At 41.3% G+C, this 23,629-nt stretch overlaps 4 protein-coding genes and 1 non-coding gene across 8 annotated transcripts; 3 read left to right on the forward strand and 2 right to left on the reverse strand.

The window, feature by feature from the left end:
- Positions 1 to 1,368: 1,368 nt before the first annotated feature.
- On the forward strand, positions 1,369 to 4,206 carry scpp1 (secretory calcium-binding phosphoprotein 1). The gene is made up of 9 exons (XM_062388656.1): positions 1,369 to 1,483; positions 1,673 to 1,731; positions 2,072 to 2,119; positions 2,443 to 2,493; positions 2,614 to 2,640; positions 2,755 to 2,796; positions 3,010 to 3,051; positions 3,160 to 3,219; positions 3,637 to 4,206. The coding sequence occupies exons 2-9, from the start codon at positions 1,678 to 1,680 to the stop codon at positions 4,024 to 4,026; spliced, it is 714 nt and encodes a 237-aa protein (XP_062244640.1). The 5' UTR covers positions 1,369 to 1,483; positions 1,673 to 1,677; the 3' UTR covers positions 4,027 to 4,206.
- Positions 4,207 to 4,857: 651 nt separating this feature from the next.
- On the forward strand, positions 4,858 to 4,931 carry trnai-aau (transfer RNA isoleucine (anticodon AAU)). The gene has a single exon. It is a non-coding gene; the product is annotated as a tRNA-Ile (tRNA).
- Positions 4,932 to 6,321: 1,390 nt separating this feature from the next.
- aptx (aprataxin) lies at positions 6,322 to 9,509 on the reverse strand. Its single transcript, XM_062387807.1, has 7 exons — positions 9,374 to 9,509; positions 8,429 to 8,475; positions 7,909 to 8,187; positions 7,759 to 7,818; positions 7,438 to 7,664; positions 6,962 to 7,065; positions 6,322 to 6,870 (listed from the first exon to the last, which is right to left on the reverse strand). Exons 1-7 carry the CDS (start codon positions 9,501 to 9,503, stop codon positions 6,716 to 6,718), a joined length of 1,002 nt encoding a protein of 333 aa, XP_062243791.1. The 5' UTR covers positions 9,504 to 9,509; the 3' UTR covers positions 6,322 to 6,715.
- Positions 9,510 to 9,598: 89 nt separating this feature from the next.
- On the forward strand, positions 9,599 to 15,202 carry dnaja1 (DnaJ heat shock protein family (Hsp40) member A1). Of its 2 annotated transcripts, none has more exons than XM_062387805.1 (9): positions 9,599 to 9,706; positions 10,461 to 10,613; positions 11,117 to 11,318; positions 11,588 to 11,692; positions 11,872 to 12,099; positions 12,203 to 12,317; positions 12,630 to 12,745; positions 13,016 to 13,116; positions 13,284 to 15,202. In XM_062387805.1, the coding sequence occupies exons 2-9, from the start codon at positions 10,482 to 10,484 to the stop codon at positions 13,518 to 13,520; spliced, it is 1,236 nt and encodes a 411-aa protein (XP_062243789.1). In that variant the 5' UTR covers positions 9,599 to 9,706; positions 10,461 to 10,481; the 3' UTR covers positions 13,521 to 15,202. The 2 variants fall into 2 exon arrangements, with proteins under 2 accessions (XP_062243789.1, XP_062243790.1); XM_062387806.1 differs by having other exon boundaries at positions 9,618 to 9,706; positions 10,452 to 10,613.
- Positions 15,203 to 15,967: 765 nt separating this feature from the next.
- On the reverse strand, positions 15,968 to 22,879 carry LOC133953741 (WD40 repeat-containing protein SMU1-like). 3 transcript variants are annotated; one of them, XR_009920718.1, is made up of 14 exons: positions 22,770 to 22,879; positions 21,436 to 21,646; positions 21,196 to 21,348; positions 20,989 to 21,105; positions 20,333 to 20,455; positions 19,809 to 19,928; positions 19,525 to 19,641; positions 19,231 to 19,358; positions 17,929 to 18,055; positions 17,638 to 17,799; positions 17,073 to 17,225; positions 16,786 to 16,912; positions 16,525 to 16,609; positions 15,968 to 16,101 (listed from the first exon to the last, which is right to left on the reverse strand). XR_009920718.1 is itself a non-coding variant. In XM_062387804.1 (13 exons), the coding sequence occupies exons 1-12, from the start codon at positions 22,793 to 22,795 to the stop codon at positions 16,787 to 16,789; spliced, it is 1,563 nt and encodes a 520-aa protein (XP_062243788.1). In that variant the 5' UTR covers positions 22,796 to 22,879; the 3' UTR covers positions 16,254 to 16,609; position 16,786. The 3 variants fall into 3 exon arrangements, 2 of the variants coding, with proteins under 2 accessions (XP_062243788.1, XP_062243787.1); XM_062387804.1 differs by lacking the exon at positions 15,968 to 16,101 and having other exon boundaries at positions 16,254 to 16,609; XM_062387803.1 differs by lacking the exons at positions 15,968 to 16,101; positions 16,525 to 16,609; positions 16,786 to 16,912 and having other exon boundaries at positions 16,928 to 17,225.
- Positions 22,880 to 23,629: the final 750 nt, after the last annotated feature.

Genomic DNA, 23,629 nt, shown 5'->3' on the forward strand with positions numbered 1-23,629 from the left:
GGATGTTTGGCTGAACTGAATGCCTCTCCAGTTATTATAGAAACTGTACAGGTTCACCCACACATGTTATAGAACTTCTACTTCAGTCTAATTTCTCATTTCTAAACCATATTTGGCCCATATGGCTGATATTTACAGCAGGGCAACTGGTGATAGAGCAGATTTGAAATACATCACCAGTTGCCCTGCTGTAAATATCAATTGCCGTTTAAGAAAATCAATAATGTAGACGTAACAGAAGCCAAACTGAAAGAGTTGATAAATTATAAAAACTTAAATAACCTAAAGAGTGAATGTGAGGACATCGCTGACTCCCGGTCTGTTTGCTTCATCAAGCCTAAATCATCGTCTCCTCACTCCTCCCATTGGTGAAGCAGGATCTTACAACTGCTGGTAGTTGTGGTTTTGGCAAACAGCTCCAGACGGGTGAACATCCAGTCTAATTACAAGTTTCTTTTGCATGGCTGGAATCCGAAGTGAGGTTAAACTAGGAATTCTCTAATCTTATTTTGGGCCTGACCAAATAAGGACATCCAGGAAGCAGTTACGAGCCTCAGGAGGGAACATGTAGAATTCTGTATATAGGCTTTTTAAAGCTATTTCCAAGAACAAGTCCTATTTCCAACAGCGTGTAACAGTGAGGAGGTTAGGTTACAAACAGGCTTGTTTTCAGTTTAAAGTATTGTTCGTGTGTTAAGACTTGATGAGAAAGTTTGACACATGAAGCCGTCACAAGCCTGTTAAAGATGGCAAAAGGTTCATTTTCTCCATCTATCTTAAATTTCCTCACAGTTTCTCCAACTATCTTGCATCTACCCTCGAGCAAGGCTCTACGTGCCACATACACCTTGTCGCAATAAATAAAAATAGAACTGTTGGGTGACTAGATATTAAAGTAAAAACATCCATTTCCACACCGGAAACAGGCAGGTCCCTGTCTCGCCGTCCTTCCCCCTCTCAGTGGGTGAGTTTGTTTTTTCTACAGGCCACAAACCCTATGGTTTCCCATGCTGAACTATATTTCACTTAAGGCTTGAGAGGGCGTGGAGAAAATGGAGTGACTGAATGAAACAGCTCAGTGTGTGTGTGTGTGTGTGTGTGTGTGTGTGTGTGTGTGTGTGTGTGTGTGTGTGTGTGCATGTGTGCGTGTGTTTGCGTGCATTGTGTCATCGTGTGTATGTTTTGAGCTCGCTCTCCGGAAACAAACACACCTTCTTTGAGTGTCGACGGGAGAAAGAGAGAGAGAGAGAGAGAGGGAGAGAGAGACATCCGGAAGGAAGTGATGCAACTTAATTGAAGATGCTTATATACAGAGGAGGTTGAAGTTTCCTGCAGCAGATCCACACATCCAGCTCCTACTGCCTCAACCACCAGCTTCCACACGTGGGAACAGACACTGGCTTCTCCTCCTGTTCGCTGCTGACGGACGACGACCTTCATCCCTTCATCCCTTCACCGCTCTCCATCCAACAGACAGAGAAAGGTACTGATTATGACTTATTGATTGTTTTTAACTCTCTGCTTTAGTTCATGACTCATATTTGTTTATGCATGAACTGATTACTTGCTCTTTTATAACTATATCTCCAAACTTGTTTTTCCTTTTCCAGATTTGAATGTGCCTTTGTTTTACCGTGTTGCTAAGTTTATGTTTTTCTTATCATGTTTGCAGAAAAAATGAAGATCACCATCATAACATTTTGCCTCATCGGAGCAGTTTTTGCCAACCCAGTAAGTATGAACCTCTGAAGCTCTTGAAACTGGGTGTTACTTATGTAATTTGGCCACATTAATATTCTTTGAAAAATTAATCTTTCAATATATTCACTATTAATGCAGTGGCTCAGTAATAACATACTCAAAACAATACTACAAAAAGTCTGCAGAATAGCATAACAAATGTCCTGCACTGTCTCTTGTATTCAGACATTTTAAGTATTAAACGATTGATGTGAATTTGTAGGTATTTTACAACGGGCCAATATATTGTAAAATTCCTACAAATCCACACAGACGGATCATGTTCATCTTAATTTCCTCACCTCTTACCTGTGTGTGTTCCCTCCAACAGATTTCTCTCAATGCCGTCCTGGACACGAGTGAGCTTGATTCGAACTCGGTGAGTGACATCAGATATGAACTCCTCCTGGTGGAGCTGCGCTTTACAGAAACCTCCACACAGCTTACCCATAACTCATTTGACTGCAGTCGTTTCTGTGACAGTCAGCAGAAAAACTAACAATAGGTGCGGTTATTCTGCGATTCCTCAGACCTCAAGACAATTCCCCTGTCTGCACCATTTATGCAGCAACTGCTTTTTGGTTCTTAAATGATGGATGAGTCCTGAATGAATGTCATGATTGTTGATGCCGCAGTTAAAGGGTATAATTAAACATACTGGGGTGTGTGCTCACGTTTTTTTCTTTTCTTGTTTTTCCTCAGACTGAAAGTGCGTCTGTTTCACAATCGTCTGAAAATAACACCTCGGAGCAGGTACTGTCTTGCGTGTATTCCAGTCACGAGTAAATGATTATTTTCGGATGCAGACTTTCAGCATTGTGTGTGACGGCTGAGCTCCACCTTAATGGATTTGTACTCCTCTCTGTTTTGCAGAGCTCTGAAGAAAGTACCTCAAATCAAGTGAGTCACTCAGATAATTCTATTTCCTGCAAAACTCCAAAGGAAAAAATCGTATTATTCTGATGTGATCAATCTATTGAAAATACGTCTGACATTATTTGTGTTCGTTTGCAGAGTTCAGAGTCAGAATCTTTAGAATCCACATCAGAGGACAAGGTGGGTTGTACAAACACTTCATCTGCATGTTATTAAAGCATAAATTAAGCCTGTTATTGTCGGGTTCATGATCTCAAATCAATCATGTGACAAACCCTATACTCATAAAACTTTAGATAATAATGTTAAGATCCAACTAAAGTGAAGGATAAACTAAGAAAGGAGAAATATGGAGAGAAGTTCGTCTAACAGAAAGTTTCTTTTCCTTAACAGACATCGGAGGAGAGTGACAGTCAGTCAGATGAGTCAGATCAGGTAAGATGAAAGAAAATGAAATATTCAACCAAACTTTATTTGCAAAATGTTACCATATACTACAATAATATTCCGGGTCTCCACTCATTATTCACTGTTTTTCCACAGAGTGAATCGATGACTGAAACCAAAGATAACAGCATGAGCAGTGAGGAGAACGTACGAAGGGTGAGTTACACGCTCTTAAAACTGTCGCTCTTAAATAAGATAAGACACGAAAAAAGACAAGATAAGATGTTTCAACACCTTATTTATGTTATTATATCAAAAAATTCATCAGCATATTTCTTCAATTTAAACCTGCAAAAACAGTTTTTTGGCAACTTGAGGGCATCGGAAACAACACAACAGGCTCCATTTTGTTGATGTAGACGACTTTTTACCAAACAATTACATAAGATGATAAGATACGTTAAAATGAGATAGACAAGATAGCATGTGAAAGTATATAATCGACAAATAAATACAATTTAAATTGAAAATAGGAAATTTGTACATAGTCAGACAGAATATAATGTCTCGAAAAAGACTGAAAATGATATTACAGTGGACCAACACTGTGTCCGTCATTTCTTTCTGCATCAGAGTTGGGTCCCAGTCTTTCATATCATGCAAGAACTGAGCGGCGAGGACAACAGCAGCAGCACCGAGGTCAAAGGTCAAGAGGAGCAGCTGAGCACCCCGGAGCCCACCAGCAGCAGCGAAAGCTCAGACACCAGCGAGGCCACCACTGCTCCCACCACCAGCGAGAGCAGCAGCAGTGAAAGCAACGAGACCAGCGAGAGCAGCGAGAGCCCAGAGGACAGCGACAGTGCCGAGGTCCGGCAGATGAGAACCAGTGACTGTGTGAACGGAACCCAGAGCTGTGAAAGTGAAGAGCACTTCTTCCACGACATAGGAGACGACGGCCATCACGGTGTGGACAATCTGATGGTGCCGGATGACGACGAGCGGGAGCTGACCCTGCGGAGATGATCACGTGCCCTCGTGCAGCTTTAATTTTCCCACTATGAACTACACAACCATTATAGGTGACCTGAATGAAGACTCTCGTGTTTCCTCTTGCCCATCGCTTCTGAATGTTGATTTCCTGCATTTGACTGTCGCCTGCAGCTGATTTATTGTGTACGTGTGACTGTTGTTATGATGTAGCCAAGTATTTACTTTGTTTTGATACTAATAAACAGATAATATAACCCTGGTATCGGGGACTTGCAAGTTTTATTATATTTGGACCTGGCAAGTAGAGGCGAGTAACACAATTACTAAGTAACATTACACTTCATTTACTTGAGTATTTTAAATGTATTTTATATATTTGATTTGAACTCACTTTTAGTAGCTACTTCATTCATATTAATACAAAACATGTGATCTGACTCACACAGACAAACAGTAGCATGTAAACGTACCTCTGTGTTATTACCAGTACTGCATCTGTAATAATAATAATCCAACAATACAATATTCTACATACGACAACAAACTGAATTAACCATACTGTATTACATTGGAGTAAAGGGGGGTGTAGTAACTATTACTTTCAAAGTACGATACAACATCTTCTGATTGGTTAGCAATGCTCGCGAGTGAGATTGTTTTAAAAGCTCCTAGTCCAAACATTACATTTTTTAAGCCAACAATCAGCCAGCGACTACAACCAGCTAGAATAGATTTCAACCACTAAAGCTTAAACGTTGAACCTCTTGAGTTCATATTACGTTTTAAAGCAATGCCGAAACAATACCAAAGAATTCCTGTCACCTTTCTGCCTATATAAAGAGGAATTCCACATTTGCGTCACAGGGCCGGTTAGCTCAGTTGGTTAGAGCGTGGTGCTAATAACGCCAAGGTCGCGGGTTCGATCCCCGTACTGGCCACATACGTTTTTCTTTTTCTCCGAAATGCTGGCTTCGGAACTTTTTATCTGTCCAATTGGACGCGAGCTTTAATGTTGCAACACTTCCTGTAGCCTACTCGCTTCATAATAAAGAGATTGATGCACTTCTGTTGACTGATTCCGTTCATTTGTTTTTTCTAAAGTTTTTATTGTGAAATATTTGCAGGAGCAGAAGCTGCACGGCGTCATACTGTATAGTACTGCTTTTGATTGAGTTCACACTGAACTATACTATGACTTTATGCAAGGAAATACTGTAGTTAGACCAAAGACCCCACAAAGGCTGTAGTTATTTTAAAGGTGAACGTAAAGAACTTCAGGTTATGGGTCTCTCTTTTTATCTATTTCTCCCTCCCTGTCTCTGCTCATCGCTTTAACTTCCCGTAGCAAAAAAACACTATCTGTACATTTTTAACTTCATTTTTTTTTAATTTATATATACAAAATGTGTTTCCTACTTTATTATGTTCTTTTCTTAAACAGCACATCAAATTCCTTGTATATGTACACCTGCTTGGCAATAAAACCCAGATTCGGATTCAATATAATGTTTATATTTGATTATTTCTTCTTCTCTTTATAACTGTTGCCTGATTTGTGTGAATGTGCCCAAACAACATATATTTGTTCCATTCTTTGTAATGACACTAAAAGTCTTTGTAGTTCTATTTCACCGGTCATTTGTTATTGTTTAGCAGTGATGGAAGAGCGGAAACATGTTGAGCCTTATGAAGCAGGAATAATACAGGAACAAGTAAATAAGACTTAACTGCAGTCACATGATTAACACTGAGTTCTGTTCTGAGAGTGACGACCATGGTTTCAACTCCAAACATACAACCTAATGAGAATAGAGGATAATTTAAGACTGATCATTTTATGTTAGCTTGACTCAGGTCACGTTTTATGGAGCAAGGTCCTGACTGTCAAAGCTTGATTTCTTTTTCCTCTGCCCTGATAAAAATGTAACACCAGGTGGCGACACAGTCCACTTCATGCTGCTGTGTTTGGTGAAAGCCCCTGAAATCTTCCAAGGAAGTTTTTACCAGTAAAGAAAAGACCTCGGCTCAGTTTTGAATGAAAGTTACCGGCAGATCTGACAGCAACACAACACAGAGGACTTTGTGCAGATCACATTTCTATTCCAAGGTTGGCAACAAGAACATTTGTTTACAAAAGTTTAATTCTGAGGTAAGATTTTCTCGTGCTTGTGCCACTTGGAACTTCAGTCTTCTCTTTTAACACTTAAACATGTTTTCAATCTTAATTTCAACCAAACTAGCCTAGCAACCATTTTTGTATTTTATCTTTCATTTCTGTGGCAGACGGAGGCTCATAAATACCAAAAGTATAATTTACTGTGGCAGAAAATTCACACTGTGATAAGTCCAACCTTTTATTATCTTTCTCAAATCTGTACTGAAATTTATCAGAAGTTATACCAGAAAACAACTGTCTTCAATTTTTAACAAAAGAATTATTAACATTTCGTTCTGAAAAACCATTTAATAATACATATTTACATGTTTGAAAGTTAAGGAAGAACAGAACGTGTCTAAAGACATTCAGCCTGCAAGACATGAATCTGTATTAACAAATGATAAACTGAACTGAAGACATGATCCTGGACATTGTCCTACAGTCACAATTTAACAATATTCAACAAAGCATGTTTTACAAAACTAGAACTCATAATTAACCAGCTAAAGTCAAGTTTTGAACCTTGAACCTGTGAGTGACCGTGTCCTCTTTGTGGAAAGACTGTTATCTGGGAAAGTGAGACTTCAGGTGCTCCTTCAGAGCTGGTATAGTGGGGAGCTCTTTGCGACACACGTGACATCGGAGAGGAAGTTTCAACAAGTCACTGCTGCCTTCTTTCACTGTGACTCTCCCATTGGATTCAAGCATCTGAACGACATCTGCGGATAAAGAAAAGTGCAGGTTTGCAGCAAAGCGTCCGACTGAGTGAGGAAGTGAGGAAAGTTCAAAACAGAGTGAAGTTACTCTCACCTTGAGACTCGATGAAGTAGTCAGTGGTGAAAGAGTTCCAGTGTTTTTTGTTCTTTAAACACGGAGAGTCAAAGTCCTGGCTGATAACATGGAGATGAACATGACTGCAAAAGAAAAGAAATCACAAAATGGGTCAATTTAATTTAAAAGGTAAATTGCCTAAAGAAAAAAAACATCACATATAAGACAGATATAGCTGTAAATACAAGGTGGATAGATTAAGATTAAGATAATGATAAGTACTCATTGTTCCTTTAAATCAAAGCTCTTAAAGTGTTTGACCTTGGATTATTATGTTAAAAAATCTGTGTTAACAGAGTAATTTAAAATCATTTGGCCGAGAAACATAACTAAATTAATTTCATGGTGTTTAAAAAACCAACCTAGAGAAAAAACCTCAAACAAACATAGAAAAAAAACAGTTCAAACTGTACATTATTTGCATGAAATGGGATAATGCATCAGTTATTACCGACCTCATACTCGGGATGACATGGTACCCTGTGCGGAAATTTAGTGAGCTGGAATCAGGGCACTGCTGAACCATCCGCTCAGCGACCCGCTGCATGTGTTTCAGTAGGTCACAGTGCTCGTCACGCAGCGCCTTCAGGCTGGGGATGGCCTGCCATGGGAGGACCAGCCAGTGGTAGCGAGCTTTGGGGTATTTATCTTTGATAACGACTACTTTATCATCTTTGTACACCTAGAAGGAAAAGAGGGAGGGGCTTGGTGAGTAAACGCAATCCACATGTGTAAGCATCACACCAGCTGTAAATCTGTTTTTTTACAATCGCTACCTGCATCTTTGGGTCTTGCATCGACGTCTTCAGACCTTGGCTCCAATGACCAACACTTTCCTACGATAGATTTCAGGTAACACGTTTATTTTGTATTACATGCATTCACCAGCTCTACAATATTAAGACACACACTTGTTTTGGTCTTACACTGGTGTTTGTAGCTTCTCCACGACTGACCGACACAGAGACCTTCTCTGTCCCTTTGGCTGCCTTCATTTTCGGAGCCTCTCTCTGGCTCTCTCTGTCCTCTGGAGCCGACTCCCGTGGTCTTTTGGTGCCACTGTGGTTACCAGTGATATCCTCCTTGAACTGTACAGTGTACGGATAGAGCTGGTTGACAATGTGAAGCTGCTGCCCAGGCTTCATTTTGACCTCATTGTCTGCACCCACCACTACAGAGTCTACCGAGGTGGGATTCCCACCCAGCTGTGGAATAAAAGATAGAGATGAGAAACAGAGTGTCACACAACCTGTGGAGGAACATTCAGTGGTCACCGACATGAAAATGTATAATAACTCAGTTATGTGTCCAACATGTTTACTTAAGATAATCACAATAACAGCAAGGACTAAAGTTGGTTAATTAAATTAAAAAAAATACTTGATTTGTATTGTTTTCTTGATTTTACAGGAGGAAACAAAATAAATGTTTTGTAATGTGTCTTACCTGCTTGACTTTGACGTAACCTTTGTTGCATTCTGCTTTCAACTCCACTGGTTGGGGAGAGATAAGATTTGAACAGGTTGCAATATGCTTTTAATCCTTTTAAATTGTATGTACATAAAAAAATTGAGAACAAATGATAATGGAACAAACATTCTATTACAGCTCAAGAAAATACCAGAGGGGCTTTTGTCTGTAGATTTGAGCCTTTTCTAAAAATGAAACAGCACTAAATATGAAAATTAAAATTAATATAGAATTTTTCATGTCTTTTTTCTCTCAAAATGACTCAAAAGTAGAATGACCAAGTGGTAAGGATGCATCATTATGTAACTGGCGTTATAGAGCTGCACTTTAGTGTCATTTGTGATTAATCATTTGTTCAAAACAAACAATAAACATTGTGCATCCAGTTCAACCCATTTTGCCTTTTGTTAGAAAGATAACTTTTAATGACAAATCATTTTGCTGTCGAATTATTTTCTCCATTGACGAAACAATGAAATGTACAGATTTGGATGGTTTGGTTTGTAACAGGGCTTCGTGTTGTATGTCATTGTAACAGCCTCTGTATGATGGAAGCACCAGAACAAGAAGGAGGGCTGTAGTTTGAAGTTGCTTCGATACTTTCCTGTCAGGTTCAAACAATCTCACACAACATTTAATTGAACATGTCTTCATAGCAGTGTGGCTAAGGGGGTAGAGTGGTCGTTCTCCAACAAGAAGGTTGACGGTTCAATCCCCTATCTTCCCCATCTGCATGCCGATGTGTCCTCGGCAAGATATTGAACCCCCAAAAATGCCCCCTCATAGATGTTGAGTGTACTAATTGTAAGTCGCTCTGGACAAATGCGTCAGCCATATGACATGTAATGTAATGTCAGCGTTTGCTGTTGGGTGTATTTGAACTGGACACGTTTAGCTAGATGCTAACCCAGTGGGTGTTACCTTGCTGTCGGGAGCACTTCTTGTCTTTAATGGTGGTTTGTGGACCTCGACCCAGGACGACAGCCTGCAGGTGGGGCAGCCGGATGGGTTTGTGACTCCTCTCTTCGCTAACGAGCCAACAGACCGGCATTTTAACATCACGCGTAACTCGTCCTTTTTTCCACTTATTGTTTAAATCCTGTCTCCGGCGGCGCCACACACGCTTGTTTATGGTGACTCCGCCGCCGGTCGCGTGAAACTGACGTCACACTGGAAGAATCTGGAAGCGTCGCATCGCGAGCCGAAGTCTGCTTCTGGAACTTGTGAGGATTCTCGCCACTGACTCGCTCTAAGGTCTGAAAAGGAGACACCACCACCACTCGTGTTTCTTCTCCTCCTGTCTCGTTCGAATGTTTTTTGTGCTCCGGTGCCAGGCTAACCGGCCAGCTAGCGTGTTAGCATGAGCCGGGCTACCGGTGCTAAAGTACGGGGGGCCTGATGGACGTGGAAACTCGTTCTTGTTTGTCCTCCTGAGCTCAGTAACAGGCAGCGGCTGATTCATCAATGCGTTCATAATAAGTATGAGGTCCGTTTAAACACCAGTTAGCGAAACAAGCAGCTAACCCCCTGCCTGTTATCCCCCCCCACCCCCAGGGTCTGGCATCCTGCTATTACACTTTATGTGTGAAGTGTTTGGCCTTTTCACCTTTAGACAGATGTTTAATGTCGGCCTTTCTTTAAACCTTAAAGCTGTGGTTCCTCGCGATGTCATGAATTCATAAAACAAGTGTGTCCATCTTAAGTGTAATGCCTAGAGGACCCCCCCTTCTAAAAAGCAGCTGGACATGTAGTTTTCACACAGACCCGTTCACCCACTCCTCTAAAGGTCAGTGGTGTTTTTCGTCTTGTGTACACACACAAAGCTCAACGTGTACCCACGGTGGGGCTGCGAGGACCTGCTCCTCCACCTTCTACTAGTTTCAGTTTCAATTCCCTGGAACCACCGCATTCATATTTGTTGTTAATTATGTCATGTCGGTGCCGTCACGTGTTCGGGACTGACAATTGAAATACTGTTTGTGCTTTTACTTTCTTTTAGTGTGTGAAGGTTTCACCGTTAAAAGCAAACATGGTGAAGGAAACTGGTTTCTATGACACATTGGGTGTGAAACCCATCGCTACTCCCGACGAACTGAAAAGAGCCTATCGCAAACTCGCCCTAAAGTATCACCCAGACAAAAATCCCACAGAAGGAGAGAGGGTAAGCATCTTTTGTTACCACTAACATAAGCGTTTGTATTTTGCTGTTGTGTAATAGTTGCATCAGAGTAAATAGAAGTTTTTCGGGAGAAGAGAAAAAACATCTCTTTATTTTGTCAATTTACAGATAAGTAACCTTTTCTTTATTCCTCGATTTTTCTATATAACATACCAGATGAAGATGTGTATGTTTTTAAATAACGGGTCTCTGGTCATCCCAAGAAGGGATTGATCAAATGTATCTGTGACACAAAATGTACCTTTAAATTTATTTTAAGTCCATCTGGATGTTCTATTAATTGGGGGATATTAATTGGGGGATTATGTCCGTTAATGTATCATATATACAGGTATCCACTCCTTTTTTATAAATATTTTGGTTAGTACATTACCCACTCATTCTCATTTTCTGCACACAATAATAACAAGATTGGTACTGTTGTATACGCTGTGTGTTGCCAGTTATCTGAGAGTTGTATTTCCTTGTCTCGTTTCCTGTCGCAGTTCAAGCAGATCTCACAGGCATACGAGGTGTTGTCAGATGCCAATAAGAGGGAGGTTTATGACCGTGGAGGGGAAAAGGCGATAAAAGAAGGAGGAACCAGTGGGGGTGGGGGCGGTGGTGGTGGCGGGGGCTTTGCATCGCCTATGGACATCTTTGACCTGTTCTTTGGTGGAGGCAGTCGGATGCACCGAGAGCGAAAAGGTTCGTAGTTATAACCAAATAATCACCGATCTCTGCAGTTGCACTCTGCGATCTGAGCAAATTAAGGCTTACTTCCTTATAATGTCATTTGATTTTTAAATAACAGTTTTGTATTTTATTTATAATTTTGTATGAATAGCCGAAGTTTAGGCTTATTTATATAAAACATTTAAACCATAATATGTAAAGAAACTGATTTTAAAGAAATATTAATTTAATATATTATTTTGTTATTTGTCTCCTTATATACTGTTTGTGTTCCAACCCAGGGAAGAATATTGTTCATCAGATTTCAGTGACACTGGAAGATCTTCATAACGGAGCGACAAGAAAACTTAACCTGCAGAAGAATACTATCTGTGAGAGATGTGAAGGTACGTCTTGGACTACACAAGACACTTATATACTCTCATCAGCCGACTCGTTTCGTATTCCAGAATAAAAAACATCAGTCTTCCTGACCTTTCGTTCCAGGTCAACACAGTTTAGAACTTGGAATAAGCAAAGTCTAACACAATGATTGAACTTGTTTTATTCTTTGTTTTCTTGTCAGGTCGAGGGAGTCGGAAAGGAGCGGCACAGATGTGCATGACCTGCCACGGCACAGGCATGCAGGTCCGCATGCACCAGCTAATACCTGGGATGGTGCAGCAAGTGTCCACAGTGTGCCACAGCTGCCAGGGCCAAGGACAGAGAATCAGCCACAAGGATCGCTGCAAAACATGTGCAGGCCGGAAGATCATGCGTCAGAAGAAGATCCTGGAGCTCCACATCGATAAAGGTGAGAGTTTAGCGATGATCATCTAATTGTATTGTATTTTTTATATATTTATGGCTGATTTGAGATCAAACTAAAACAAAACCTGATCATTTTACTACAACAGGAATGAGAGATGGTCAGAAGATTGTGTTCCACGGAGAGGGGGACCAGGAGCCAGGACTTGAGCCTGGTGATATCGTCATTGTCCTGGACCAGCGGGAACATCCACGTTTCACCAGGTCCAACATGCTCTCTCGATAAATGTCTGTCACTGATGTTTTCTGTGGTAGCAGATTGAATGATGGGGATTTTATGGCAAGCGTGACAGATACGTGACCAACGGACAAATACGACAGAGGAGGCATAAGTTCTGCTATGCAGTCTTGAGTCGTTTTAGAAACGATAACTTGAGGCAAAATTTGACTTTGCTGCCTGTTTGAATTTTGAATTGGAAACTTTACAATCTACATTAAGAACAGCATTACCCTTTTATGAATGATTCAGTTCACTCCGTTAACCTCATTGTTTTTTGTTCTTGCTGGCGTCATCAGGAAAGGAGAGGACCTGACCATGTCCATGGAGTTACAGCTGGTTGAAGCTTTGTGTGGTTTCCAGACACCAGTTCAGACACTGGACAACAGAACTCTCCTCATCACGTCCCATCCAGGTGAATCAAATCACTCAGTGACTCATCACAGAGGATCCTTTGAGACTAAATCAAACTTACTCTCATTATCTTACCCTTGACTTTCTATATTAATGCATATCTCCCTATGCAAAATCCATCTGGATCGATTTGAATGTTTCTCTCTTCCCCTGAATTTGATTCAACAAAATGTTTTATTTGGTGCAAGTGAGGCTTGTACGTCACTGTCTTGGTTGGCCACTGGGAAATGAATTAATTTGACTCATGTTCGAATTTGATTTGTTTTCACAGGAGAATTGATCAAGCCTGGAGACACAAAGTGCGTCCCGAATGAAGGAATGCCCACATATCGCAGACCGTTCGAGAAGGGACGCCTCATTATTCACTTTTCAGTAAGATATTTTTTCAGTATCAACGTTAAGAAATAAAGCTAAATGTGTTTAATTTTTGTAAAAGGAAATCATTTTAAATCAGCCTCACATACACAATAAGAAGTTAGCATTTGTGCACAAACTGTCGAGTCATTGTGCTGAACGGTTACTGTGGTTGTTTCCATAAGGTGGTGTTCCCAAAACCCAACTTCCTCCCTGAGAACAAGCTGAAGGAGCTGGAGGGCTACCTCCCTGAGAAGGTGGATGCCGAGCAGCTGGACCGAATGGACGACGACCTCTACATCTACGCCGACCTGGAGGACTGTGACTTGGAGAACAGAAAACGGCAACACCATCAGTACTACTACATGGATGAAGACGAATACAACAACACGAATTCAGGTGTTCAGTGTCAGACGTCTTAAACCCGCCAGTGGCTTGTTCTCATTCCAGACACCCAAACCCTCATCTCTGAAGAAAAGCACCTTTTCTGACATTTTTTTTTTTCAGCCTAATCACAAACACCCTCCTGATTTATTTTCATATGTAGATTTATTGAGTGGAGTCAAAGTTATAAAACAGAACTTGGATGCAGGTGAGTTTGATTCCTCGTCATCTCTGGGACCTTTGTTCAAATTCATATTTTCCCCTATCACACTGTGACCGAGGGCTGGTTTCATAGACGCAGAAGAAGAACCAGGACTGACTGCTTCTTTCACAGCTCCACTAAAACTGATGGCCAATATTCCTCTGAAGATCACCTCCACCTTTTTATAGTGTTACTAAATCAGTTGTTGTGAATTGCTTGTTGATGACTCGTTCAGTCGGTTGTGTGCGTGTGTGTTGACCCAATCTTCAGATAGTGGTGGTGTAGAGGGATTATGCATCGATACTTTACCCTTTTAAAGGGCTATTTTATAAACAATTTTGACAATGTGACAGGTTTGGAATGATTCAGGCAAGAGAGTATTTAGGTTCAAGCCACTTATATGTAGATTATTCAAGCTAATATTTAAGTTTAGTTAAATATTTGTACTTTTGAGATGCAGTTAGTTGTCGAATTGTTGTGATGCCACCCTTGTTGTTGTTTTGGCCACATGTACTGAGAGGGGAACATCTTCGTTCTCTCAGACACACATTTGGAAAAAGGATTCTGGAAACTGCTCGTCTATATAATTTCACTCACACTTTCGTCAGGTATTTTAACGTACTTCAGTTGTACACGTAATATCAAATATTCAGGCCCCTGATTCCAAAATACAAATGGAATTTCTCAAGTGCCAAGTTGCACTGAAGCTTAAACGAAAAACGTATGACAGATGTTTTAGTTGTTTTTTAAGAAGTCGAATGTTTTTTTTCCAGATATGTGATTTTAAATACTTTAAAAGATGTAGATTTCAGTAAATTTATAACACATTCTATTCAAGTATCTTCTTGAAGGGTTTTGGCTGGTGTCGGCCCACAAGCTTTTAAGTCTCTTTTATCTTTTTTTTCACCTTGATTCTAATTTTAATAGTAAACGCCATATTGGACTTGAAGTCGGCCCCGCTGATACCTCTGTGTAGTGTCTGCCTGTTGAAAGCCTTATCAGAACTTAACTTGAAAGCGACATGATAATGCAGTTTTTTCATGTGTTTTTTAATTTTGCCTTGGATATTGTAAAACACAACTATGCTCACTGAGGCGATGTTCCTCACAGTTGTTTGATTGTTATTCTTCAAAGCAGTTGCCAACTTCTGGTTCGTCACACTGTCGGGGCTATTTAACTCTTTTTAAGTGTTGTCGAGGTCTTAATTTGACTGTTTGCATGTTGGGACCAATGATCCATTTGTTTGTGTTTATGTTTTCTAATTAAATGCAGTTTGATGGTTGTTTTGAATTGTGGTGTTAAGATGTTTTATTTGAAACCATAAAATTACAGTTTTATTACATTAACAATGGAAAAGTACTATTATCATTTAGCCAACATCCAGCTGTATCAATACAATAGTAAAATGCTAATGATTGACATCTGGATTATTAATCAGCCACCTCTGCCTCTAAATGTAAATCTTTACAGTTTTTTTATTTTTCTGTAACAATAAATTCAATATCATTTGATTTGGCACACTATTGTTATTGATAATTTGGCATTATTATAAGTGATGCTCAAAATATCAATCAACCACGAAAGCCCTCGTCTAAACTGTCAAATAAAGCCTGGATATTAATGATAACAATGAAACGAGAAACAGTTGTGAACATTGTAAAATTAAGCATTTTCAATCCACTGTTACAAGATATAAAGAGAAGCTTTGTTTTGTTGATTTAAAAACATAAGAAGAATTATACACTTATTCTAATATCTTACTTTGTTTTTCTGGAAATTCAAACATTTGGTCATTAAGAGAACAGATAGCTCAGTGAAGTGTTGTGTGCAATAATGACAAATTAAGTTTTTTATTGATAATCAATTTTCAGTTGGCTGGCAGTCTGATATACACAACAGAGATAATATAGAAAATAAAGTGCAACGACTCAACATTATTGTACAACAATGGCATTAATTACAGTGACAGGTCGAGGCAGTTGCTCCGTTTCCTGCAGGTGTACATGTCCCACCAGTTATTAACTGTGATGTGATCACGTGAAAACATTAATTACACACGCAGGATACAGAACGTGACACTGGAGCTCAGCTCAGGTTCACCACTCGTCGTCATGCATATTTTGAAGTACTAAACGTACTGTAGCGCCACATTCAGACAGTGAAACTGAGGTAGCATGCAAACACATTATTACATCTGAATCATCAGTGAATTAAAAAATACAAAAGTATAGTTATTAACCAAACACTTGACAAATCATTTTCCTGAAATTGTTTGTTTATGCCCAAACACGAGGCGGCTTCTTGTTATAAATATTTCCACGACAGTTCACCATCATGCATTTTCAGGTCTAATAAAGACAGAAGAGATGAAAATGGGGATTTGAACTGCGCTGGTGAAGTTGGATCCACGAGGAAGTCTGTAAACAGCGTGGAGTATCAAAACATGAGAAACGGTGCATAAAATGATTCATTTTATAAATTATTGGCAAATATATTCATTGAGATTCAATAAAATAAGGTTCAATAGATGAGTTTTACAATTGGATATTATTGATATTATATATTTTTTTCTTATTGTCAGTAAATACAAGGATAAGACCAAATGAAACAATAACTTGATTCCACTCTTTATGACAATAAGAAAATATTACATATCTATGATCTTTTGTTTCATTCACCAACTTTTTTTTGAGTTAGCCTATTGTCAGATTTAATATGAAACCGCTTTCACAAATAGTTTGAAACCAAATAAACTATTTAACAATATCAAAAACTCAAACTCCCAAATGTCAAAATGAAACTCTTGACCGTGGAAACAGCAGCTGACGAATCAAACTCACCTGATGTCTTAGCAGCTGCTCTGGAGTTTTGGTCGCGTCTCAATGAGCTGTTGTACAATTCCATGACAACTTAGAAAAGATCTGTCTACAAATGAGGATCATGTGATATGATAGAAAGCTCTGGAACAGCTACTATATGCATCATGTTGTGAGACTGTTTTCTCAGTCCATTGCTTTATAATTTACCGATGGATTCGTATATATCAATATTACAGTTCTTACAGTCCAAATTTAAAAGGAATGAATGAATTGGTAAAGAACCTCATGGCTCTGTAGGTCGTCCATGTGACGATGGCATCCACAGCCGCAGGAGGCCGTCCTCACTGTATGTGGCGATCAGGTTCTCGTGCGGATGGTGAGTAATTCCGATGACGTCCTTCTCATGAACCTGCAGAGGCGCAGAGGAACACAAATCACCAGACACTCTCCGTTCCCTGTGAGCCCCCTGCAGGACGGCCACGCAGCAACAGTCTAATAAATAACACCAGAGAGCAAAGGAAGAGTGTGGGAGAGCTGCCTCCTCTCACACACTTGGATGATGGGCTTACGGTCAGCGTTTTCTCCAGCCTCTCGGTCGTATAGTTGAAGCAGTACAGGACCAGATCCTCTCCCACACAGTAGACCCACTCCCCGCGGGGCGACAGGGTGCAGCACACAAAGCCCGTGGCGTCCTTCCTGTCTGAGCTGAACGTCTTCACGGTCTGAGGGCACAGAGCAAGAGACAGCTCTACAGGGATCTGGGGGCACTGTGTGGGTGCTGGCACAACTAAAAATACCTGTTTGTCTATATCTGTGTATATGTATGTACGTATAGTGGTGTGTGGGTAGAAAAAAACAACATTAAAAAAATCTTAAATTTAAGTTTTACCTCTTTCATGTACGATAATAAACTTAATATATATTGGTTTTGGTTAACCTTGAACTGTGAGACATTTTAGGGACAAATTATTGGCAAATTATTAAAGAATAAAAGTAACTCTCTGCAGCTTTATTCCTTTCTCAATGACTATGGGACTAATTCTTGTATTGTCAATAGAGTTTTTCCTGATTTAACAGAGGCAGTTTATATTTGATTGATGATTCTGGATTGCTCACAGGTCACGGATCTCTCACCTGACCGTCCACGCTCAACACGACCACTTTGCTTGAGTGGCTGCAAACCACAAAGTGCTCTGGGTCCTGGGGAAGAGGAATCACGCTGTTGACGGGGACCTCCGACGTCTGGGACAGAGGCTTGACAGTGTGGACGCATTCGCCCGTCTCCGTGTTCCAAATCTAGAAGAAGCAGACAGGGAGTGAAACCCGCAGTGGGATACGTCAGCATATCTGCAGCACTTTCTCAGACCTGAGTTATGGTTCGGTCAATCGTCTCATCTGGCTCCACACAGTCACGGCTCATTTTACCTTAACGGTGCCGTCAGATGAGGCGCTGACGATGTGGGATCCATCTTGAGTGAATGATGCATCGTTCACAAACGACGAATGGCCATTTAACGCCTTCAGTGTCTTCCCTGACCTCAGTTCATGGATTCTGAAAATGAGAGTGCCGGATAATTTAGCATCACAAATAAAAGAGCAGCTCGGACTCATTAAGAACCATTTCTATTCCACTCATGAGGGGATTTCTTTTTTTAAGAGCAGATACAACGTGGTGCTGAGCTGCAGGTGTTATTTTTAGCCCCAGTGGAAGGACTGGTCGCAGATTAGCCAAACCATGACCAAAAGCCTAATGCTCACTGATTCACTGGGAGGGTTGGTTTTTGCGTATGTAAACAATTCTGAATCCCAGCGGGTGGAGGAATGCGACGCTGCAGCTTCGTGACCGAGCACATGGTTTGTCCACTACACCCACACAGCACATGAGCTCAACTCCTTGGCTGTGTGAGGAGGAGACAGAGACGGAGAGAGAACCAGAGACATTCTTCCCCCCTTTTGAGAAACTGCGTATTTATCTGCATCCACTGCAGAGGTGTGGCGTCTCAAAGGAATTATGGAGTTATTTAAATGTTCAAAAAACAAGTCAGTCAAATTGTAATTAACTAATGTTTGAGTGGACATTTAATACCGAGAAAAACTGGAAGAAACAAATAGCATAATTCTTAACTTATAGTTTTTAACCATCCTAATAGTCTCACCCAGTAAAAAATGCTTTGCATAACTAAACCAACCACAAAAATAAACTGATATAAGAAACTATACCTTTATAATCAAATTACATTGTGTATGATGTATTTGCTATTTCTATTTGCCAGATCCGTTATCATTTGTGTGACTTGTTGTGGGAACATTCTTCTGTGTCTTATGTGTCAACCGATCAATCTTTTGTGAATCTTTTCCGAGTTAATATTGTAGTTGGTATCAATCTATTCCAACCCCTTTGTTTGGCACATACATTACCATAAACATGCATCCATCTTTAAATACAAAACCTGTATAAGACTTTCATTTATCTCTGTTTAATTTTCATTTAAACATTGTTTATATGTAAAACTATTTGCAATGCTCTCAACTCAGTGTGCTCAGTTTGTTTACAGCTTCTCTGAAGGTCAAATATATCTTAAATGAGAAATGTTACTTCCTTGATTGTGAGTGTAGCACGAGATTACCGTGCCCTGTACTTCCTATACTAAACTACTAGTCATGCCTCTACCTTGACTTATTTTGTTTTCATTTGAAGGTTCTCAGTACCGTTCCTGTTGCCCCCACCTGATGGTCTGATCAAAGGAGGCACTGAGGATCTGGCTGCTGTCCCTGGAGAAGCACAGGCTGGTCACACCTTTGCTGTGAGCGTGCTCGAACCTGCGCAGACACAACCCGCTCTGGATCTTCCACACCTACGACCAAGACCCCCAAAAAACACACAGATGCTCATCAAGACTTCTGGTTTAATTACATTGGTAAATCAGCATCAATGAAAGTCACTACAGTTGTTTGCAATCAGGGAGAAATCTACAGAAAGTCATCAGCCAACAGTGTTTTACTTTATAATCAGGGTCCAACCTTTATTTTGCCATTCTGAGATCCAGTTGCCAGAAGATCGGTGTCCTGGCTGAAGCACATACACAGCACAGCATCATCCATCATCATGAAGCTGTCTTGTGCCTGGTACTTTAAATCCTGCACACACACACACACACACACACACACACACACACACACACACACACACACACCAAACAACAAAAAAATAATTGAAAAATAAATACAAATAACATTAACAGACTAATCATGTGGACTTAAAACCATACTTGTACGATATATGTTGTGATAGAAACGAAACTCACCTTACTAATCTTTCCAGTGTAGAAGTTCCACACCTCAATGAACCCGTCCACCGATCCGGTGATCAGGTACTTTCCATCAGGAGAGAAACGGGCACACTCCACATGAGACCGTCGTCCAAACTACACATGGGGAAATCACAGAGGTGACTCGTCAGCGCTCTCCTCCCAGAAAACACAGTTCCCTGATCAGTTTGCAGTAAATCATCCAGAAACACAGAGGAATGAAAAACACACATTGTAAAGAAGCGAGCTCAGGGAGAAATGAAGTTGTGCTGCTGCTGCTGTGAGGGCGGACCTCTCACACCCGTGACCTTGGGCAGGGAAACGCAAAGAGGAGCAACTGGGGCGGCTCCACCTGTATGCAAGTGATGAAAGCACAGCCGGAGTCTGAGAAGGTGCCTTCAGGTGTGTAAAGCAATTAGATCGGTGTTTGTGTGTTTGTGTGTGTGAGTTCCTCTGCAGTTTTTCTTCCGAGTTACAGGAGAACATGTGATTCTCTGTCCAGCCGGCTCGGAGCTGTTTACCTTGATGTGCCGGTACAGCTGCGTTGGGAAGCTCTCTTTCACCACATGTCTCTCCTTGTTGCCACACGTGTCGATGGGGCTTTCTGGGGACAGCTGACCTGGAAGCTGCTGTAGTCTCAGCGACTGACCAGAATGATGACGAGTCAAGACAAAAAGACAGAGACGTTGTGGCTATTTTACTCAGGAGCTCAGGAAATAGGAAACCAATGGGGCTGTGGTCCTGCAACAGCTCACAATGAGGAAAGTTATCCTCTATACTTTGAATGACTTTTTTTTTAAGAGGTTTCAATGCTTGATACGTTTTTCATGTTATTTTGTTGATGTGCTTTAATGAGGGTTGAAAATTGACCGTTTTAATTACGATTAGACTTGATTGTAAGAGTGTAGTTTAGAATATAGAAGACACAGACTTTAATAGTAAAAAGTTGTAGGAAAATAAAAGGTTTTGTGTCTTTTCGCCCCTCAAGTCGAGGTGGGTTTCACTGGCGGATCTAGGGATTTGTTATCACCCTGGCCCCCCCTTAGATCCCCCCCTGTTGGGTTCATACATGACAGCAGTGAAACAGAGAAAGCATAAAGGTCTTGGTGAAGTTGCTTCACTTGTCATGTAAGTGGAAAAAGGACTGATATAGAAGACTATTGATCATTATACTCACACCAACTTGTTCCAGGAGTCCCAGGAGGCGAGAAGGAGGCACCACGCTCACCTCCCTCGCCAGCGCCTCAGCTATCGCCCTGCGTCGCTGCTCCTTGCTGCTGCCCTTCGGGTACGCCTGCATTAAGAGGAAGAGGACACGACTCTGTAAAGCACCTGGTAAGCTACCATGTTGTTTAAAAGCAGGTGAAGACCTCCGTGGTCTCACCTCCCGAGGGTCGAAGTAGGAGCACGACAGCAGGTCCTCCAGGTGGACGTACCTCTCCGGCTGAGTCTGCTTCAACATGATCATGGGGTCGGTTTGTCTGAGGAGCGAGCGAGCTGCTCCCACCTCCCTCATCTCAATCAGCTCCATCACAACCTGATGGTTCGGATCACAAGCTGCCAAGTCACACACAAAACAAATCCAGCCAAGAGAAGCATTAGCTGACAAAGACTGGAGGCTCACCTGCTCGTAGAGGTCGATCAGCGTGTTGTCCGGCAGCTTCAGGGACTCGATGGCCAACAGGACCGAGTCCCAGTGGCCGCGGTTCACATCGGCGATGAAACTGTCGATGCTCTCCACGGTGTTGAGGGAGACGGTGGTCTCCTCCTGTAAGGTGGTCAGGGTCCGGTAGAGGTTGTTCTCCTTGAGGTACTGCATTATCAGCCGGATCACACTGCACAGAGGGAAGACTTTCTAACTCAAATGCTTAGACAGTGGTTGTTCAAGTCGCTGCGTTCACGATTTACTGATTCTATATTTGAGCAACAGCCACTTGATCATGATTCTGAGCAAACACATGGACACTTTTCATGACTGTCCAGCCGGGGACACCGATTTTCTGGCACATCCGTCAAAATGAATGCCCATACTAGCAAACAAAGAATAATAGATAATAAAGATCAAATCTAAAAGCAAGTACACTACTATGTATTATACTGCTGTGAAATTGTAATCATTTAAATATATAGGACACATAACATTTCCATACTCATATTGATATTGTAAACCATTTGTAAGTCCTGCTGCTGATACAGTCTCTCTTATCGATCTTATTGTCGTAACATATGGATCCTGTGTCATGGGGACTCTCAGCTCCCACTTTCTAGTCATTGGCTGGGTGTTTTCACAATTCCCATTATGTGACTCTAAGGATCACTGGCATTGCTTTATGATTATAGATGGAATTCACCCACTGGTGCTCTGAGCCTGTTAGAATTTACTTGAATATTTAACCTCCAAATATAAGAAAACCAACCTCAGCATCACTCTCATTCTCACAACAATGATGTGCGTGTAGGGGTGTGTGTGCGCGTGCGTCTGTGTGTGTAATGACCGCAAACCAGCCTGGGCATGCCTCTCTCTCTCTCTCTCTCTCTCTCGCTCTCTCTCTCTCTCTCTCTCTCTCTCTCTCTCTCTCTTTCTCTCAGTGCAATCAGTAAGAACATCAGGTGAGAGCAACATGAGAGCTGCACTGACCACGTGTCATTGAAAAAGACGGATATGTTAAAATTACACATTTAAGCACATGTTATATCCAAATGCACAGGATCACACATTTAATATGAGCCATCACTTTGTATACTGACGCACACATCACGTGGGAATTCCATCAGTGAAACATACAATCTTCCAACTTAATGCGTAATGCACAAATGGTTCTCGCACCCGCAGCCTCCTAATACTACTGACAAAACTCGTGTTTTCTATTTGGCACAGTCAAACATGTGCTTTTCTTGTTGTTACTCTTCGGACCCTCAATGGAAACTTATTATTGAACAGATCAAATGGACACTCACTCCGAGGGCTCCATCTCCACGGCCATGGCGCTGGTGTTGTCTCCCGCTGTTGCAGCACCGGACTGACGGAGTGGCGGCTCGGTTCTCGCCAGAGCCACGTGAAATGCGTGAAACGCGTGCGCTGAGGACCACCCACCACACGTGCTCCTCTTGTATCTTCAGCGCGTTTTCTGTGTTTTTCCGTTTTCTTGTGACCGCCGCCGCCTCCTCCCTGACGCATGAGGATGTAAAGAAAGCAACATTTTGTGGGCTTGTTGTGTGTCTGCGCTCTAGTGATGCTGCTGCAGCATCAGCACCACCGAGCGTGCGCGCCTCCAGGATCCATCGTGCATGAGCCAAAGACATTAAAACGTCCTCTGACTGGAAGTCACATCAGTCCTGCTCATCAGTATGCAGAGACCGAGCTCTGTGCGTCTGTGCCTTCAGAGCACTGTCAGTTCTCCAAATCAATCCCGTGGCCTCCCTGTGTTTCCCCTGTAGTTACCCACTCTGCACTGGGTTATGAGTGTTTGCCTCTTCACCCCATGGACCTGTTGGTGAGCAGCAGGTCCATGTGCAGGGAGAGGTTTTATCTTTGCAACATTAAAACAGCAACAGCAACAAATCACACTCATAGATTCGTACTTGAAGATGCAAATACTTTCACACATTTTAAGAGAATTACTGCAAATAAAGATACGTAATGCATGAGATTTATTCAGAAAATGATTTGATTAACAACTAAATCTATGAGTGTTAATGACTGGCCACAAGTCAGATATAAATACTAGTATGGACTAGAACAGATGTTTCTTGCTTTAACTCAGGGTTGAGGCTGTCACATTGAGGCCTGCTCTGTAACCTTCAGCTTTATTCAAATC

Source organism: Platichthys flesus, chromosome 5 (assembly GCF_949316205.1).
Source record: "Platichthys flesus chromosome 5, fPlaFle2.1, whole genome shotgun sequence".
NCBI lineage: Eukaryota > Metazoa > Chordata > Actinopteri > Pleuronectiformes > Pleuronectidae > Platichthys > Platichthys flesus.